At 61.3% G+C, this 19,948-nt stretch overlaps 1 protein-coding gene across 6 annotated transcripts in view; it reads right to left on the minus strand.

Annotated features, from left to right (window-relative positions):
* Window positions 1-18,918, minus strand: part of CELSR3 (cadherin EGF LAG seven-pass G-type receptor 3) — a 34,871-nt gene extending 15,953 nt beyond the window's left edge. For 4 of the 6 annotated variants that reach the window (XM_063348223.1, XM_063348221.1, XM_063348220.1 and 1 more), the window contains exons 1-14: window positions 15,758-18,914; window positions 7,127-7,759; window positions 5,288-5,510; window positions 4,714-4,829; window positions 3,753-3,841; window positions 3,168-3,325; window positions 2,790-2,953; window positions 2,217-2,342; window positions 1,871-2,040; window positions 1,441-1,626; window positions 1,169-1,279; window positions 731-899; window positions 325-466; window positions 38-158 (exon numbers count right to left, since the gene is read on the minus strand). In XM_063348223.1, coding sequence (XP_063204293.1) covers window positions 38-158; window positions 325-466; window positions 731-899; window positions 1,169-1,279; window positions 1,441-1,626; window positions 1,871-2,040; window positions 2,217-2,342; window positions 2,790-2,953; window positions 3,168-3,325; window positions 3,753-3,841; window positions 4,714-4,829; window positions 5,288-5,510; window positions 7,127-7,759; window positions 15,758-18,884 — 5,535 coding nt within the window. In that variant the 5' untranslated portion in view covers window positions 18,885-18,914. Of the gene's footprint in view, window positions 1-37; window positions 159-324; window positions 467-730; window positions 900-1,168; window positions 1,280-1,440; window positions 1,627-1,870; window positions 2,041-2,216; window positions 2,343-2,789; window positions 2,954-3,167; window positions 3,326-3,752; window positions 3,842-4,713; window positions 4,830-5,287; window positions 5,511-7,126; window positions 7,760-15,757 lie in introns of all 6 variants that reach the window. The other 2 variants (XR_010072816.1, XM_063348222.1) reach the window with 2 other exon arrangements.
* Window positions 18,919-19,948: the final 1,030 nt, after the last annotated feature.

Genomic DNA, 19,948 nt, shown 5'->3' on the forward strand with positions numbered 1-19,948 from the left:
CATGGGCCATGTCTCCATGGGCACAGCTGCTCCTCACCTTGCAGTGGCACTGCCCGTTGGTTTTATTGCAGTCAGGGTCAAAGCCCTTGTTCACATCACAGTTACAGGGCCCGCAGGTCGGGTTTCCCCACCAGCCCTTTGGACACTGCTGGTCCATCCTAGGGAGAGAAATACCTCTGGTGTTACAACAACCAAATGCCACCAGCCCAGCTGCTTAGCAGCTCCAAGGAGCCAGGTGGCACTGAGAGGTCCCTGGTCGTGTAGCTGGGCAGCACAGAGCCAGGCATGGAGGCCATGGCCTCCGCCCTGTTCTCCGCATCTCACCTGTGCTCACAGTACTGCCCGAAAAAGTTTCCTCCACACTCGCACACGTAGCCCAGGGGTGAGCCTGGCTTGCGGCGACACACTGACTTGTTCTTGCAGGGGTTGAGGTGACACGCATCCACACAGTCCCCTCCGTAGTACCCTGAGGTGTGGACAGAGAGCACCGTGTAAAGCGAGCACCTTCCCCCTAAGAGGAGCCAGAGCACCAAGGGGGTGGATTCAAGGGGGCTCAAGAGGGATTTTGTTCCCCGCAAAATCTAATGAGCATCTGGTAGGGATTTCGGGACCCAGGACTTGCCAAAGGGATGGAAAGGAGAGCAGTCACAGGTCAGCAGGGAGCCACAGAGAGAGGAGAAGACACACAGGCATGGAAAGCAAAGGGGTGGCAGGGCACTGCAGGCCCTACCTGGCTGGCAGACGCAGGAGTAGCTCTGCCACTCGTCCTTGCAGACGCTGTTGGCCGGGCAGGGGCTGGAGTCGCAGGGGCTGGGCACGCTGCAGCCAGCCTCCACCCGCAGGGCATGGCTGGGCTTGGGCAGCGCAGTCCCGATGATGCTGTCACCCAGTCGCACACCCTGCAATGCAGGTGACAAATTCATGGTGAAGCCAGGACGCACACACAAGGCTCCAGTCCTGCTGCCCTTCACAAACCCCCCGGGACAGCCACCCCCTATTATCCCTGCTGCACTGATTTATGGCTACCCCACGGCACCTCAGAGGCCTGACTGCTCAGAGAGAGAGTGTCACCAGCAGGACAGACGCTGGCAGCAGCTGCCAGGTCGTGTTTCCACCCCTCCATGTAACAGACCTGCTGGAAAGGGAAAGCTCAGAGCAATGGACTCACCTGTATGCAGCCCCTCAGCCCGTTCTGCACCTCGCCAGAGCCCAGGACTCCCCCCACGTGCAGGTGCTTCACCTTCAGACCATGCAGTTCGTTTCCAACAACCACTGTGTCCTGCAGAAGGACAAGGAGTAACATGAGCATCAGCCCTGCCCCAGCCCTGTCCCTCTCCTGCCCCAGCCCTTTCTGAGGGCGCAGAGGCCCAGCCCGGCCCGCATATGCCAAGCATCCCCCATGGCTCCTGTCCTGGTGCCAGGGTCTCAAGCAGCATTTACCTGATAGAGCCCAAAGTCCAGGGTGAGGGTGATGACGTAGCGCGAGTCTCGCCCACTGCGGACATCCCGCAGCTCCAGCTGGAGGTCGTGCCATCTCCCATCGCTGAGCTGCAGCTGGTCCAGGAGGAGGCTGGTGCTGCGCCCGGACCCCCTGCTCACCATGAAGGAGAGCAGGCCCCCAGCCAGCTGCAGAGAGGGAGTCAGCAACAGCAGCAGTGAGCAAAGCCCTCGCCAATTCTGGCTGCCTCCAGCCTATCCTCCTTCTCAGCTTTGAGCATGGGGGGGGAAACCCAGCCCTGCTAAACACCTCTCCCCACAACCACCCTCTGCTTGGGTTGGAGTCAACACGGAGGGCAGGGTCCGCCTGCTCTCCTGGGGCAGACGGCAGTGGAGCTGGGGCAGAGTGCTGCGGCTGAGGCTGTGGCCCTACCTGGCAGAGCAGGGTGGTGTACTGGCCGGCATGGGCCTGCAGGAGCACCCCATCCGGCTGGCGCGTCCGAAACGCCAGCCCCAGGTACCACGGCACTGAGATCTTCATGTCTGTCTTGAAGTCCCAGGTCAGGACACTGTTGCCCTGGAAATAGTGGGCATGATGCATGGCTGGAAAGGAAAGTGGAGGTGAGGAGACAGGATGGGCACTACGCAGGGAGCGCTAGATGCAGGGACAACAGAGCTAGTTCAGCTCACATGGACCACTTGCTCTGCTTCCATAGCAAACCCAGCACAGTCTTGCCCATACCCACCCTGCCCATGCCCAGCAGCACCCGCTCACTCACGGTGACGGCAGTCTTTGCCCCCGAAGCCAACAGGACAGAGGCAGGAGTAGGTCCCCCAGCTGACAGAGCAGGTGCCGCCGTTCTTGCAGGGGCTGGAGTCACAGAACGTGTGCTTGGCATGGCAGCCTGGAGGTATCAAAGTCACCCACATCAGCCTTGACGTGCTCACCACCTCCCCCCAGCCCATACGGAGAGGCACCATCGCCCACCAGCCCTTTCCCTGGCTGCCAGAGGGGCAAGCCCAGCCGCTCAGCCTCTCAGCACAGACCCTGCCTGCTCAGGGATGAAGATGAAGGCTGTTGCCGCTCCTTATGCCAGAAGAAAGACACTGCAGAGCTAGACCACCTAGCATCTCCCAGACAGGCCACCTCTGCAGGCTCTGCACTTGGGATCAGGGGACATTTCCAGAACATTAGCTGGAATGGAGACTGGCTCATTTAGGGGGATCTGGATGTCCCCCTCCCTGACGGGAAGCTGTTCTGCCCCACTGCTGTTAGAGCCCAGCAGTGCTGCTGCGTGAGCAGGAGGGGCAATTCCCAGGGCAGGGGCTGGCAGGAGCAGAGGCACCAGTACCTGCAGTAGTTCCGTTGTTGGCAATGTAGGAGGCCAGGTCGATGCGTTTGCTGTCAATGTACAGGTCTCTCATGCATCCCACGAAGTCCCGGTGAGTGACGGGGAAGTTTTCTGGCAGGTTGGGGACCCCTCCAAGGAGCAAGGGACCTGTGAGGTCCAGGGACCTACAAGGACAGAAACCCAGGGCTTTAAGAGTCACATCAACCTCAGGCTGGCCAGCTGGCTCCACAGCGTGAGATGGGAGACAGAAGCAGACATGCTCAGGGACAGGCACACACAACCAAGATGACAGATGAGAAGGGCTGACTCCGCAGGGGACCCAAGTGCCCTGCTCCTCTCCCCACCGCAGCAGTGCCCAACAGTCCCTGAGGAACTCACTTCTTCGAGCTGGTCTGCACACCCTCTGCGGCACAGGAGTAGTTCCCAATCTCGCTGCCAAACTGCAGGGCCACTGAGGCGTCACATTCGTCCACTGTCAAGATGGCCACCTTGTCCTTGGAGGGGCCCTGCACCACCCCCAGAGCACTGACCTTGGGCTGAAACCAAACACGGGGTGTTAGCAGCACACGTGTCCCCAGACCCAGGCACCCATGGGCTCGCACAACAGCAAGGAAAGGGCCTGAGCATGGCCCAGGCACTGCCGCGCTGCTGGAGGTGTGAGCAAAGCAGGAGGGACATCTCCAGCCGAGCTCAGCAAGCAGCGCCAGAGATGGACACGGGGCAAGAACATTGCCTGGAGCACGTTCCTGCAGCCTCCAAGTGTGGTCCTGAGGGTCAACCTCCCCCTGCACCCGGCTCTCTGCTCCACTGCACGCATCCCCAGAGGCAGAAAACCTCATCTACCTTCTCTCCACAGCCTGCCCCACAGGGCAGAGCCAGAGAACAGGAGAGCCGGAGCCCCTTGCTCACGTCTCACGGGAAGGGAGACCCACATGCGTGAGGGGACAGCCAGGGTGCACGTACCTTGTTGTAGTAGCGGAGCTGCAGCGTGTGCCACTGCCCGTCACTCACGCCCCCCGGCAGGTAGGGGCTCACCACCGTGCTGGACTCTCCTGCGGAGACAGGGACGACGGCACGCTGAGGAAAGCGCCCTCGGACGCACCCGCCCCTCCTGCAGGCACCAACCCCTCCGTGTTGCCAATGCCCTCGTGCAGGGACGGAGAAGGGCGCCAGGGAGACAAGCTCAGCATGCTGGCTCCTGCTTGCTGCAGCCGCGCAGCAGGAGCAGGTCGAGGGGAAGTGCAGCCCTGGGACCGGCAGCCAGCACCCCGGGATGGCTCCCCCATCCAGGCTGATGGCCAGGGTGCCCTGGCACCATGTGGCCAGCCCCTCACCAGCCACTCACTGCTGAGCCTTGCCCTGAGACCAGTGCAACCAGAGCGGCAGCAGGACGGCCACCAGGCGCTACGTGCAGGGGAGAGGGGAGGAGCACTGGACACAGGACGTGAGGGAAGCCCCAGTTGTTAACGTGAGGGCCCGGTGTTCCTGGCAGCTGGTCCCGACACCCCTCGGAGCAGGCAGGATGGGCACAGCAATGGCAGGAGGCAGCAGGGATGAGACCAACAAGATGGCAAACACCCTTCCAAGAGGCTCCTCCTCTCCAGACTGGCTCATGATAAGGCAGGAGATGAACCTCCCAATGACATAATGGAGAACAACAGCGGAGACTCCAAAAGGGTTTATCCCGGTTTATGCTCACGCTTCCCCTGCTACACCTGCGCTCCTAAGCCTAGGGATGGTCCCGAGACACACACCCACCCTCTGTGCCATCCACTGATGCTCACCAACACCTCTCTCAACCCCATCTCCCTTAGCGCAGGCTCCGTCCAGGGCAGCACCCCGTCCTCTCCGCTCTCCCCATTCAGCGCAGGCCTTCTCATAGCTCCCACGGCACAAATCTTGCAACAGGCAGGGCCGAGCCTACCTGTGGAGTATTTCAGCTGGACTTGCCCCTGGATGATCTCCACCGCCAGGAAGTCGTGCCTCTCGTTCAGGCGCCCGTTGTAGAGCAGGAGGCCGCTGGGCTCCACGGTGCTGAACCTGGGGCGAGGGAGGAAACGGGAGGGCAGGGTGTGCGCAAGGAGCATGCGGAGATCCCTGCTCTCCCGCGTCACACACCAGGGTCCCAGCACAGGGACAGGGTGAGACCCCGGCCCGGCCCCGGGTGCAAGCCCATCTGGGAAGGGGCTGGAAGCTTGATCCAGAGAACGTTTTGGGAGTATGGGGGCCTGGCACGGAGGCAGAGAGCTGGCAGCAGAGAAGGGGAGAGGGACTGAAGGAAGGGATGAGCTGATGGCAGGGGAGACATGCCAGTGCAGACTCAGAGCCCTTTGGCTAAAGGCACCAGGGCGGCCCTGTGGTGAGGCAAAGCCAGTAACACAGGGGTCTGGAGAGCATCAGCGCATCCCTGGACAGGCACAGGGTGTGCACAAGCCACCAGAGCGGGGCCAGGTAAGCCAGCGGGTGCCAGTGTCCGGCAGAGGAGGGAGAGGACTCACGAGAGGGCGAGAGTGAGGTGGAAGCGCTGGCGCAGGCCCCGGAACATGACGAAGGATCGTGGTGGGAAGGAGCGGGTGGACACCTCGCAGAAGGGCGTCTCAAAGCCACCCGCCGGGCACTGGCAGCGGAAGCCCCCGTCGGCGCTGTTGGTGCAGGTGCCACCGTTGCGGCACACGCCGGGCGCGCAGCGACCTGAGCGGCTGTCCACTTCACAGTTCTCACCTGGGGGAGCAAGATGGGAGGCTTGGGACATGTCTCAGACCAGGGGCACACACACAGCCGTCACCCGTCCACTCCTTGCCCTGGGAGTGCAGACCTCAGACTGGGTTTGGGGCAGGGTAGCTAAGGGGCAGGAGTTTGTGGGGCAGCTGGGGACACGTGGAGGATGTGACAACCCAGGTGTCACTCAGGTGTTCCCCACAGTAGCCAACAAGCTAGCTACCACCGCCAGCCCTGCAGCTCGAGCCCCTGGGCTGGATGGGATGCCAGCTTCAGCTGAAGGGGCAAGTTTGGACCCAGAATGGCATGGGAATGGGACAGGAGGGAACTGGCCACAGCTGGGCTGCACAGCCCTAAGGATCGAGAGGCAAGGACAAGCCAGGGAAGTCCTGGAGATGCTGAGAGTGCCTCCTTAGACACTGTCACCGCACAGGCCTGGGACAGGCATTGCAGTCCTGGCTCCAGGGTATGGGGACAGCCCAGCGCCACCGAGATCCCCTGCCAATAGCTATGAAAGTCTCACCCACAGCACGAGGAACCTCCTGGACCTCCAGAAACGTAGGAGCAAAAGCCGAGCAGAAAACAGCCGGATGAGGGACACCAAATACCCTTGCACGTCGCTGGCATCGGTAATGGGGATGCCCGAAGCCAGCTCAGCAGTGCAGTGCAGGGGGTCTGGCCAGCCCCTTTTCCCGTGCTGTCCCCACAGCACGCGGGGAACCGCTCAGCTGCAGTCCTGCGCCCCAGGCCCTGCTCCCATTACTTGCTCTGTGGCGTGCAAGGAGGATGAGGAGACAGCACGAAGTGACAGGGAAACAAGCTCATTAACCCTTCTGCTAATGGCTGTTCACGCTTCAAATACGGGGGTTAATTACCACTGACTCTGCTTATCTCACCAGGAGCCACCAGGAGAGCAGCTCCAAGGCAGCCATCTGCTGCCGTGCTCGCTCCCCACAGAGAAGGCATGGCAGGGGCTCCCTCCCCAGTAGCCACAGGCCACCTTCCCTCACCCCCAGGTTGCCAGTGGCCAGGCATGGGTCTTCACAGCCTATTGGGGACTTGTGGCAACAAGGCGCCGGCTGGCACAGGGACTCCCCCCATGGCTAGGGCCAGATCTGCCTGGATTAGATCCTGCCTGGTGGGGCAGCTAGGCCCAGCCTCCTCTTCTGTTTTGGGTGGGCAGCAGCTCACCCATGACAGATGGGACCAGCAGGGGCTCCACGCTTCTGCCAGATCGGCTGAAGACTAGCACAGGCTGAAACGAGCACCTCTGATGGTCCCAGAGCCCTTCGTCCCACTGGCATGGGGCAGGGAAGGGTAGGGAAGGGCACAGTCCAGCTTGATCCTCCTGCTCTGTGAAAAAGGCTGGGAGGTGGTGGCCAGGGTCCCCAGGAGCCCTTCATGCCACCTCCCTACAAGACAGATTTCTATGGCAACCTCAGCCCTGCACATCCAGCACCATGGAAACACGGAGAGGTGGGAGCAGAGCCGGACCTCCGCAGGCAAAGAGGGGCTCCGACACCCGCCATCCTGCTGGGAAGAGCACCCCACCATGGTGACAGCAACGCCAAGGGACCTGCTCACCTGTGCCCCCACGGCCCCCCGCCCCAGGCACTCACCGCTGAAGTGCTGGCGGCAAACGCACGTGTATCCTCCCTCCTTGCGGGTGCAGATCCCACCATTCAGGCAGGGGTTGGAGTAGCAGAGGTTGATCTCTGTTTCGCAGTAGTCCCCAGTGAAGCCCTGCGGGCAGCGGCACCGCAAGCCGGTGATGGGGTGGATGGGCCGAAAGAGGGTGGAGGGGGAGGCGATGAAGGGGGCCGAGCTGTCGAACTTGAGGACGGAGATGCACTTCATGTAGTTCTGGCAGGGCTCCCGCAGGCAGACGTTATCATCAAAGGGCAGCACCTCCAGCATGGAGGCACCCGTCAGCGCCATGCGCTTCATGTACAGCTGCTCCTGCAGCTCCTCCGAGCTGAAGTAGCGCCCGCCCCGCGGTGCCAGGGCCGAGAAGCTGACGTTGAGCACTGTGCCACCCACGTCCGTGTCGTTCTGGATGTTGAAGATGAAGATGTCCTCCTTAGGTGTCGCGAGCACGGTGGCCACCCCTTCCAGGAAGGTGGACAGCAGCGGGGAGAGGAAGCGCTCCTGCCACATGTTCTCCAACCGCACCGTGATGCTGTTGGCCAACATCTCCTCCGTGATGATGATCACCCGCAAGACACACTGGGCTGTCACACTGTGGATCCCATCTGTGGGAGGGAGCAGGGACACACTGCAGGTCTTTTGCCTCCTGCTTGGAGTGTCTCCTCCCTCCCACCCTAGAGCAGGGCCCTGCACCCCAGTGCAGCCCCCAAAAGGCCCAGGTCCTTGGCTAAGGAACCTTGGAGTCACAGCCCCAGGGGCTAGCAGGGTGCCACCGAGGCTGGAAGGGGAGCGGTTGGTGTGGCTGCACCTTCTCCCTCCCATCAGGCTCTCCACTGAGGTTTCCTCCCTGTCCTGGATCTCGGCAGCAAAATGAGCTCTCAGGAACAAAAGATGCTCATGAGAATTGGGCAGAAGGAAGTCCCAGCAGGAGGCTGGGCAAACACGGGAGCCGATGCCAGGGCCTGGGGTGTTTTGCCCCCCCACTGTGCCCTGGCTGCCTCCCCCGCACTGCCTTTCCCTGCGCTCTCCTCCTGCCATTTCCTTCCTCTCTCCTCCAGGGTCTCCAAGGCTTTTGTGCCGGTTTCCCTGCTTCCCCCTTCTCACCATCTGCTCCGCATCTCCTCCTTCCTCGGCCCATCTCTGGTTTGTTTAATTCTCTTTAATCTTTATTTTCCTTGGAAACAAACTCCCTCCCCTCGGGACCCCGCACCGTGCAAGCGATCTCCCAGGCGCGAACCCAGGAGTGTGCACTCACACTTGGAGCGTGCCCGCCTGCTCTCTCCCAGGCCCTTGGCCGTTAGCAGCATCTCACCCCCACGATAAGCACGCTCACGTGCCAGCAGCTCAGGCTGGACACGCAGCACAGCACCAGCCCGGACAGGCAATGGCACAGCTCCCACCGCAGCACCCACCCCAGCAGCTACGTGATTTGGGGCCCCCCGCCTCACCCTACCCAGCCAACTCCCAGAAACCCAACGGATTCTGCTACCTTGGAGCATCATACCCTGCTGCAAAAGAGGAAATACTAGCCAAGATGGGAACTGGACAGACGGACAGATGTGACCATGTTCCTAATTCCTCCAGGAAAACCCTGCTACAAGCACAGGCAGGCACAGAGCACCCCTCCCAGAGACACAGAGACTGTAATTACCCCAGATGGGGACCTGACAAGCAGAAAGCCCCATTCCTCGCTCAGATAAAACTCCCACCAGTCCCTTCCAGCGCACAATTGCCCCAGCCCATTCCCGAGCCTCACTACTTCACGCTGCCCAAATGCAAGCTGTCCAGCCCTTTGCTGGGACTGTCACTCTTCCCCCTCTCCGCCCAGGCAGAAGTTTGGGCAGTGGTTTTATTTTTCAGTCATTAACTCTCCTTTCCATGTGACCCCAGTCAGTGGCTTTGCCGGGAGGTATCCCACAAAGCAGCCTGCCAATGTCCCCCTCGCTCAGGCCACCCTGGGCACCTTTGCTAGCAGCTTTGGCTGGGGCACCCAGTGGGGAGAAGCCTGCCTGCTGCTCCAGGACACCTCATCTCTCCCAGTCCCCCGCCTTGAGTGCCCTCCGCCCCCAGCACAGGCTCCGGCAGGCAGAGCCAGCCTTCATCATGGTGAAGCAAGCACAGCGCCAACCTCTGTGGCCCCAGAAACCCTCGATGAGGCTCACCAAGAACCTCGCCGCTCCTGGTGAAATGGGGCGATCCATCTTCCAGCCCATTGCCAGCACCCCAACGCTGGTGCCCCCTGGGCACCGGCAGCACACAGCTGTCACCTGCTGTTCCCACCTCCCACCCCACATCCACCTGAGAGCCCCAAACCCCGACATTCCCTTGGAAACCTGGCTCTCCATCATCATACCGAGACAATATTTACATCGACACATCGACAGTGACTCCCAGGACTATCCCTGGGTACCAAACCTTGCTGTAACATCCCCTACACATGACCAATGAGTGGCAAACGCAAGCTGCTCCCTTACCCTAGGGACATTGGGTTCTGCTGCCTGCGCCTCCCTGCAGGCAAGGCCACCCAAACGATGGGCAAGGAGTTTTCTGGGACGCTTACCTTTTCCCATCCGCCACGCTGACCCCTGGCAGGTAAATCAGCTCTGTAGAGACAGCCTCCCGCACCCTCTCCTGGGCATCCATGACAGGTTCAACACTCTGGGCCCCAATTTACACGCTGACATGGGAGATGGGCTTGTAAAAAGGCAGGCAGGAGGGTGGATCTCACTTCAGGGGAAGAGTGGCTAAAGCAAAGATGCCCACAGCACCACTGAGGGCAGCCCCCGCTCTGCCTCACCCCGTGCTCTGCCCCTCTGCCTTGCAGCTGGAAAGCTGAAGGACGAGCTCTCTGCAGCTCTGCCTGTTCATAGCCCAGCGGGTGGCCGTGTGGGCAATAACCAAGCGCAATGGTGTGACCACCCCATTAGAAGGATCCTGCACCAAAGGTGCCATGGTCCAGTCTAGCCTACAGTGGTGCCGGAGGGACCACAGTGCATTACTGGCGTGAACACAGGAGAGCTGCTCGTTTACTCACACACCGCACCGCTGCCCATCCGTTGGCCTGGGTATGACACCACCCTGTGCTGTTCGGAGCAGTGAGGGCACCCACAGTCTTCAGGATGATCCCGTCCTTGGCCGTGCGAAGGCGCAGCACAGCCCCGTGCCACCCCACCTCGCCTGCCCGCCCTTCCAAGCGGGAGGTAACTGCGTGGCACATCTCCTGCACACAGATGTAACCTGGGAGGCTGCTCAAATGAGCGTCGCTACCAGGACGCACAGGACAGACTAACGAACCAGACCATTGCCACCAGACAGCCCTGGCCAGCCCGTGCTGAGGCCATGCGTGAAACGAGCCTGGCAAACCCAGCCAGACCCTGCTTCATCTCCTGCAACCCAGTGCAAGGTGACAGAAGTGGCAGCAGGCTTCCCAGCACCCTAGTCAGTCCCAGCCCCAACAGGAACAGGGGTGTAAATGCCAGCCCCCCGTCCCCCCATCCGTGCCCCAGCTCCAAGCCTCATGTGCAAAGCTGCCTTTACTGCTCCTCTCCTCCCACGGCTGCTGCGCTGCAAAGCCTTTTGATTTCCCTCAGCCCCTTTTGAAGTTTGCAGTGCAGGAGGATTTAAAGATTGAAATGTCTCCCTTTTTTCCCCCCCGCCTCTCTCTCTTCTACTCTTCAGAAGGTGAACGCTTTCTGGCGACCCTGCAAATTCCTGCGCAGGCACCAGCCTTCATGCCGGGGCTGGTGCTGTGGAGATAAGGCTCGCACCGGGCTGGGGGAGCAGCGGTGCCAGTACAGTCACCCAGGAGCTAATCTCCTGGAGGAAGGGGGGGTTGCTTCTCTCTGAAATCAAACTGCTCCTGCCCCATATGGAAGCAAGGTGAGAAACCACCCCTCTGTGTGACACCCTGCTAGCATGAGCAATGGCTACCAAACAGCTCCATCCAGCACCTGGATGGATGTGCCGGGGGACTCAGACGTGCCTGTGCTCAGGGCAAGGAACCCGCACCATCACCTGTGGTCCCTGAGGCACCTTCTCTCTGCAAGAGCCTCACAGGCTGCCAAGAACACCCGGCTCTGGAGAGGTGGAGCGAGGGGAAAGCCACAAGCGCGTCTCAGCCACGCTTGGCTTAAGATGCTCCCCAAGCCACCAGCGGCCTGGCACCCCTCCCTGAGGGACCACCTGGTGAGGCAGCACCCCAGGATGCCACCATTTGGACACCAGCTCCCTTCTCGGTGGGAAGCTACGCTGTGTCCCCACTCCCTCTCCTCTCCCTTTGTCCCCTCCTCACAGTTTGCCACTCTGGCCACGGCAAGCGTGAGCTCGGTTCGAGCCCAGCTGCCTCCCGCTCTCCTCTCTCCGGCTCACGGTTCACCCAGAAGCAGCCGCAAGGCCCGAGGGACAGCTCTCGCTCTCCCCGAGGGCTGCTCAGTGCCCAGCAACAGGCAGGCAGACATCCGCCTGATTTATGGCTGTTATTAGGCCTTGGCTGATGCGACGCTGAGTTCTGGGGCAGGCTGGAGTCCAGCAACGCCTCTGAGGAGCAAGGAGGCTGTGGCCAGGGAAGAAGGCAGGCTGCAGGGTTGCCGATGCCTTTGGCATCGCCCAGCCCACATCAGGAAAGCTCAAGTGTCCCTTTCCCAGTTCCCCACAGCGATGTGGGACCAGTCCTGGCCCCACAGCCCTCTCCGGTAAGCTCCTCCATAACATGTTGTCCCACCTCAGCATCACACCCAGGGCTGCCTCCCCCTCGGCTCCATCCAAGGGAAAGCAGATGGTTAAGAGAATGACCTACTGCAAATGGGGGGGGAAAAATAAAGCTACCAAAAGAAAGCCCAAAGCTGGCTGGAGGCACTGACCCCCCTGGGAGGCATTTTAATCACGAATGCTCAGCCTTTCTGATTAAATCCTGCGGCTGGAGAGCTGGTGCCTGGTGAATATTCATGCAGCAGAACGAGGAGCCCTGGAAACATGCCTACAGGGAAAGGAGCAGAAAGAAGGGACGCGAGGAGCTCTAACCCCCATGCTGGGCAGCACCGGGTCATCGTGTTTGCACTTCCAAGACTGGCAATTACCAGCTTCAAAAGCAGTGAAGCTCCAGAAAGAAGAGCTCCGGCCGGAGGGCGGGGTGGGCAGCAGACTCCTCCTGGGGGTCTGTGCTGTCAGCCTGGGAATGGAGCTTCAGGCCTGCGCTGGAAACATCTTGAAGGGAGCAGGGCTGTCAACTGCTGACCAACAGTCTCCTGGGTCTGCCAGGGCAAAGGCACATCTCTCCTCTCCCCCCATGCCAGAGGCTCTCCGGATCCCTGGGCAGCACCCCAGGTCGCCTTGCAGCACGAGGCATGGGCTCCAGCCAACACTCCACTCCAAGAGCCTTGGTGTCACTAGCAGAGGTTCCCCTTCCCCTACAGCAAACATTTTGGCCTTCAGCCTCCTGGGGAGCTCCAGGGATGGGGAAGAAGGCAGCTCAGCTCAAATGGCCTCCCTGACCCAGGAGGGGACACACTGCTACCCCTCGCTTTGGGGGACCAGGAGCTCAGAAACAGGCTCTGGTGCATCACCACCTGCCCTCTTCTGCGCAGCAGAGCCACCATCTGAGAGAGCCACCGCTCTGACCACAGCGCCCTGAGTGGTCACCCCAGAGGTGGTGAGGGTGCTGCGGGGACAGACAGGGGTAGCTTTCATATTTACAGCTGAGGAACAGTAAAACACCTTCAGATGGTGAATCTAGGAAAGGAGGAGAAAGGTATAGTTAAGGAGAGGAGAAAGGTATAGGTAAGGTGAACATCCCTCACCACTTCTGAAAGGCTTTGGCAGACCTCTCAAGATTTTGATGATACTTGACAGGTTAAGAGAACTCAGAAGTAAATCAGACTCCCCTCTCTCAGCACAGAGTATTAATGCCACTCTCCCGGTAGCTCTAAAGACAGGGACTAAAATATAGTAACCAAGACGACTCCAAAACCATTCCCTAACCAGGAACGGAAATCCTTAGTTCTCCCACCCTAACTTTGGGGTCAGTACCTCCAGCTGTGATGGACCTAACAGGGGAGGAAGCTCCTGAGGTTGGGCTCCTCAAGAGAGGAGAGGCATACAAGTTGTGAAAGGCCAGGGCAGCCCTGGGACGTTTACCTGCCTTGAAAAGACAGCTCTGATGTGTTCAGACATAGCAGTTGGGACAAACGTGCTCGCGGGGAGTCTTCCTTGCCAGGCTGGGATTTTAGGTGAGACATCTTGAACAAATGGGTCCCCTCACCAGAGCCAGCTCCTGGGCTGCAGGCCGAGGGGAGCTGTGTACAGCGAGCTCGAGGAGAACAGGGGCAACACAGCAGCTACAGCTGCATGCAGCTGAGCCCCCATGCTTGCCACCAGCCCAGCAGCCCGGCCCAGCGAAACCAGTCTGGAATGGTTTAAAGTCAACATCACATCAGTCTCCTGCAATGCCCTGATCTCACACAGTGCTGCTGGCCCCAGACACAGCCCCACCACCATGCTGGTCTTGCATCCTCGGCGGCCAAGAGCAGTTTTTAGCAGCCATAGGCACCCACACGTCTGCGAGGAGCTGGCGTCAGTTTTGAGGCTGTCAGTCCCCCTGGAAAGGCACTGGTCTGTGATGGCCCAAGTCCTCCCTGCCTCCTACAAGGGGCTGAGCCGAGAACACACACAGCTCACAGGCAGGCAGAAGGGCCCATTGCCCTGTGTTTTAGGAGGATCCAGCCTCCCTCAAAGGGACCATAAAGCTCACGGTCAGGCAGGGAAGCGGCTCCCTCCTCGGATGCTGACCCTCGGGCCACCCGCCTAGGTGGTATTGTTGCCTTCCTGCAGGAGAAAGGTGCTCCAGCTCGGGGTTGAGCCCAGGCAAACAATGCAGCCAGGTCTGAACGTCCTGGCCAGCTCTGCAAACCCACCCGCTCACCCTCCCCCTGCACCCAGCGACAGCATGGGGCTGACAGGGCTGCCAGCTGGGCGGGGGGCTTCGAACAATAAAGGCAGAAAAACCAAACCAGACCTCCACCTCCACAGCCAGTACCAAAGCCAACAAAAGGCCCGTTTTCCCGTGTCTCGCTTCCCTCCCCGGTACAGCTCTTCCCCTTCCATCTTCTCCCCTCCTTCGCAAGCACACCTCTTCCAGTCTCCCTTCCCGCTGGAAGATGACGACACTCTAATTGCAAGGGCCCCCTCGCCGCGAGGCGGCTCGATGCAGGACTTCAGGACGTGATTGTCTCCTGCCTTTGTGCAGGGTTAAGTGTGCGAGGAGGCAGGGCTTGCATAAACACACTCGGGCAGAAGCTGGAAAGGTCAAAACCACCCCCCATCTCCAGTATGTGCGTGCCTGAATCCGATCTCAGCCAGCCCCGCGGTTACAATTAACCCCCAAAGAGCCCCAATCCACCGACAGGCTGGCGCTGGCCATGCAGAACTGCCTTGAACAGGTCTCCTCCTAAAGCCCTCGCTCCGTCTTTTGAAAAAAATCCTCCCCTCGCTGAATAAGCCGGATAGAGAGAGGGAGAGGGTGAAAAGGGAGGGCAGCTGGTAGCTGACGGTCAAGGGAGCATCACGATGTAATGTACGGCTCCCCAGGCGCTCTCGATAATTCAGCGCTCGGCCCTTCCAAAGAGGGCTCTTGCCCTCCCTCCCCCAGAGCAGCTCCTCGGTTCAGCGGTGGACGGATGCCTCCATTTCAGATCACGCATCCACAAGCGAAGAAAGGCTGACGGTGAAGGCAAAGCTCAGGCAGAGGGGAGCTCCAGCTCCAAACCCCGCTTGCTCGCAGACAAGCCCCTAGGTCCATCTTTGCCCTGCCCTCAGCTTGGCCGGAGGGGACCCCAACACTCCCCAAAGCCACCCCAGCAGCTATTGCTGGCATCTGCATTCGGATACTCCGGCAACACACATGACGCCAGAGTTTTAAGCACCGCGCTCTGAGGTTTGTTAGAGCTGTCCCCTGCAACACTAAGGTGGCTACAGAAAAGGGGTATCAGGGTTTTGTCCTGGTTTGCCCAAACCACGACAGTTTTAGAAGCCACGCCAGGAAGCACAGGTGTTGGCAGGTGCCACAGCCAGAATCCAGACGGAACCGATTGCTACCAGCGGACAGGTGTTTCAGAGGGCTCCCGCCGCACTGAGCTCAATCCCTCCCTCCTGAGCACGGCCGAGGAAGCACTCAGTCCCAGCAGGGAGAAAAGCCACCCTGGCTGGGGAGTGATGCAGCGTTCCAGCCCCTGGGCTGGCGGCTTGGAGACACTGGGAACCAGCTGCTTGCCCAGCCAGAACCCTACAGCGCACATCACGGCCTCGCTGGTGACAGCACCTCCAAAGGTGTCTCGCTAGCAGCTACAGGCGAGCCTCACAGCTGAGTAACGATGCTTTGTTCTTGCAGACCACCTCCGGCCTTGGCCCCCTTACAAAGCGCTCCCCGGCAGCATGCCCACTGCCACCCTTCCCAGCCCCTCCGGCGTTTCCTGATTTGAAGCGACTCCCCATTCAAATCTTGTTGCCAGTCCCCAACCTGCCCCCTCAAAGCAGAACAGGCTGCCCGACGTGGACCACACAGAACCCCCCAATGGAACTGCACTAAAGGTTTAATGATTTTCACACCCTACCTGTCACGGTCACCAGCATGGAAGCCACAAGCGGACGGTTGTTGTCCAGCTTACGGCTCAGCCTCAGCTCCCCGCTCGATTGATTCACGATCAACAAGTGCAGTTCATTTCCCCGCTCAAAGGTGTAGAAGAGGCGGTCGGACACATCTGGGTCATAAGCTGGGACCTTCCCTATGACTCCCGAGGGGAAGGTGTTGGACTTATTGGACACGTAGTTATTGAACAGGATCTGGAAGTTCTTGAGAACAGGGCTGTTGTCATTCTGGTCAATGAGTTTGATGTGGACTGTGGCTCTGCTGACCAGAGGGGCAGAGGTGGCTTGCACTACAATCACGTACTCGGGTTTTGTCTCATAATCCAGGTCTATCAAGGCTGTGAGCTCCCCAGAAAAGATGTCCATCTGGAATATCTCGGGGATGTTGCCTTCCACAATTTGGTACATGATCTGGGCATTGGGTCCCTCATCCGGGTCGACGGCTGTGATTTGTGCCACAACAGAGCCTACAATGCTGTTCTCTTTTACCAAGACCTCAAACTCTTCAGCAGGAAAGACAGGGGCGTTGTCATTCACATCCTGAATGGTAACCTGGATATGGACAGGAGTTCTCTGAGGAGGGATGCCCCTGTCAACAGCGTATGCAGTCAGCTCGTAGACGGGAACGTTCTCACGGTCCAGCCTGCGGACAGTGCGAATGATCCCCGAGGTGGGCTCTATGGTGAAGTCTCCATCCCCATCCTCTCCGTTCTGGAAGGTGTATTGCACTCGCCCGTTGGTGTGGGCATCCCGGTCAGTGGCAGAGATTTGGAGAACGCTGGTGAAGGGAGGTGCATCCTCAGAGATCATGCCCTGGTAATGAGGGCTGACAAACTGGGGGGCATTGTCATTAACGTCATTCACCATGATTTCAACATAGGTGGTGTCCGCTTTCTGGGGGATCCCATTGTCCTTGGCAGTGATAGCCAGCGTGTAGGTGACCTGGTCCTCATAGTCCAGTTCTGCCTGGAGAGTGATGGCCCCAGAGTCTGGATCGATGCGAAACTGAGGGACGTTGTCTTCTAGGTAGTATGTGATGCGGGCGTTTTCCCCCACGTCATCGTCCGTGGCGCTGATCACCACCGCAGTGCTGCCCACAGGCCGGTCCTCATTGATGCTCACAGAGTAGTGGGCGCTCTGGAAGACAGGCCGGTGTGTGTTGGCATCAGTGATGTTGATGTGAACATGGCAGTTGTCACGCAGGGTGCGGTCAGAAGCCGTCACAGTGAGCACGTAGCGCCTCTCCTGCTTGTAGTCCAGCGGCAAAGAGAGAGTGATGAGCCCCATCCCACCTTGCGTGCTGATGGAGAAGCGGTTCCGCGTGTTGCCTCCCGTGATCTGGTAGGTGATGGCACTGTTCACATCCCGGTCGATCGCTGTGACGCTGAGGACGCTGGTCCCCACAGCTGCATCCTCGTTCAGGCGGATGAAGTACTCCTTCTGGGTGAACTCGGGACGGTTGTCGTTGACATCCATGACAGTGATGGTGACACTGGCGGAGGCAGATAAAGATGGAGAGCCATGGTCTCGAGCCTCTACCCCAAAAAAATAGTGCTCAACTGACTCCCGGTCCAAGGGCCCGCTGACCGTGATCCACCCTGTGGCACTGTTCACCACGAAGGGTGTGTCAGCCGAGACCCCCGTCAGTTTGTACTCCAGGCGCGAGTTCTCACCATAGTCCGCATCCACAGCCTGGATATGGATGACAGAGTGGCCGAGGGGAGCATTCTCCAGGACAGAGATTTGGAAAGGAGTGCTGACAAAGATGGGGGCGTGGTCATTGATGTCCACCACCTGGATACTAACCATGCCGGTGTTGTTAGAGAGGGGAGGGCGCCCCGCGTCCTGAGCCCGGATCCTTAGGGCGTACTCCCGCTCCACCTCAAAATCCAGTGGGGCCACCACCTGTATCTCCCCAGTGATGCTGTCGATGGAGAACTGGCCCCGGCTGTTCCCGCTGATGATGTTGTAGTGGACCAGTGCATTGTTGTCCTTGTCCAGGTCCGTGGCAGTGACACGCAGGATCTCGGTGTGGGGCCGTATGTCCTCCCTCACCTGGACAATGTAGCGCTTCTCACTGAACTGAGGGGTGTTGTCGTTCTCGTCAAGGACCGTGATGTAGACCTTGACTGTGGCGGAGCGGGGCCCCGGCTCCCTCCCCTGGTCATTGGCCTCCACCACCAAGGAGTACCTCTCCATCTTCTCCCTGTCCACCGGCCCGCTGGTGGTGATGAGGCCGGAGCGGGGGTCGATCTCGAAGACAGCATGGGCAGCCCGCTCGTTGACGAAGCGGTAGCGAATGTTGGCGTTGGGCGGGGAGTCGACGTCGGTGGCCCGCAGCTGCAGGATGGGGTATCCCTCTTCCACGTTCTCCCGGATGGTCTCCCGGTACTCGCCCTGCTCAAAGACCGGGTCGTGGTCGTTACGGTCGGCCACGGCGATGGCCACCATGGTGGTGGCGGAGAGCCGGGGCGCCCCGTGGTCGGCGGCCGTCACGCGGAAGTAGTGCAGCTCCATGCTCTCCCGGTCCAGGGCCTGCGTGGTGGTGATGAGCCCGGCCCGCGGGTCGATGCTGAAGAGCTCCCGCGAGCGGCTGTTCATCAGGGCATCCATGGAGTACACCAGCCGCCCCGCCTCGCCCCCGTCGGGGTCCTGGGCCGCCACCGCCACCACCGCCGTCCCCGCCGGCTGGTTCTCCGCCACCTCCGCCTGGTAGTTGTACTGGGGGAACAGCGGGTGCCGGTTGGGGGCCGAGCGCCGGCCCCGCCGCCCCGGGGGCGCAGCCGGGGAGGGCAGCGGGCGCGGCGGGGCGGCGCGGGGCGGGCAGCGCCAGGGGGACCGGCGGCGCGGCGGGGCGGGCAGCCCCGGGGGGACCGGCGGCGCCCAGCAGGGCACGGCGGCCGGGCAGCCCCCGCGGGTCGGCGCCGCCCAGCCCGACGGCGGCGCGGCGGCCCCCAGCCCGGGGGGGAACAAAGGGAGCAGCAGCAGCGGCGGCAGCAGCAGCAGCAGCAGCGGAGGAGGCGGCCCCCGGTGGTGGCGGCAGCAGCAGCGGCGGCGGCGGCTCGGGGCGGCCACCGGCTCCTCCGCCGCCATGGTGCCTCGGCGGCCGCCGCCCGGCCCGGGCGCACGGCGGCTGGGCTCGGCGCCGCCCCCGCCTAGCGGCGGCGATGGCCGCCCCCCGCGCCGCTGCGCTGCGCCCCGCCGCTGCCGCTGCTGCTGCTGCTGCTGCCGGGGGTGGCGGCGGCGGCTCCTCCCGCAGCCCCAACATGGCTCCCGCCGCCCCGCCCCGCCCCGCTCCGCCCCCGCCGCGCGCCCCCGCCCGCCCCGCCGCCGCCATCTTGAGGGAGGGCGGGCAGCCCCTCCGCCCTGCCGCCGCACTGCTGCCTCCCCGGGACAGCGGCTGGGCCGCCCGCCTGAGAGGGGCAACGGGCACCGAGCGAGGGACGCGTCCCCTCGAGTGAGGGACCTGTCCCCTGCTGTCAGCCGTGCCAGGCGCTGTGCGGGGTTGCCGCCGCCATGTGTAGCACGCCTGCCCTGGTGCAAGGTGTGCCCACTCTCGAGGGAGACCTGACAGCCATCGTGCAGAGCATGCTGGCCCTCACGGGGGGCACGCTGGCCCTCACGGGAAGCACGCTAGCCTTCAAGGGAGGCACGCTGGCCCTCACAGGAGGCACGCTAGCCTTCAAGGGAGGCATGCTGGCCCTCACGGGGGGCACGCTGGCCCTCACGGGAAGCACGCTAGCCTTCAAGGGAGGCACGCTGGCCCTCGCAGGAGGCACGCTAGCCTTCAGGGGAGGCACGCTGGCCCTCACGGGAAGCACGCTAGCCTTCAAGGGAGGCACGCTGGCCCTCACGGGAGGCACGCTAGCCTTCAAGGGAGGCATGCTGGCCCTCACGGGAAGCACGCTAGCCTTCAAGGGAGGCACGCTGGCCCTCACAGGAGGCACGCTAGCCTTCAAGGGAGGCATGCTGGCCCTCACGGGGGGCACGCTGGCCCTCACGGGAAGCACGCTAGCCTTCAAGGGAGGCACGCTGGCCCTCACGGGAGGCACGCTAGCCTTCAAGGGAGGCATGCTGGCCCTCACGGGAAGCACGCTAGCCTTCAAGGGAGGCACGCTGGCCCTCACGGGAAGCACGCTAGCCTTCAAGGGAGGCAT

Source organism: Chroicocephalus ridibundus, chromosome 10 (genome assembly GCF_963924245.1).
Source record: "Chroicocephalus ridibundus chromosome 10, bChrRid1.1, whole genome shotgun sequence".
In the NCBI taxonomy this organism is placed as follows: Eukaryota; Metazoa; Chordata; class Aves; order Charadriiformes; family Laridae; genus Chroicocephalus; species Chroicocephalus ridibundus.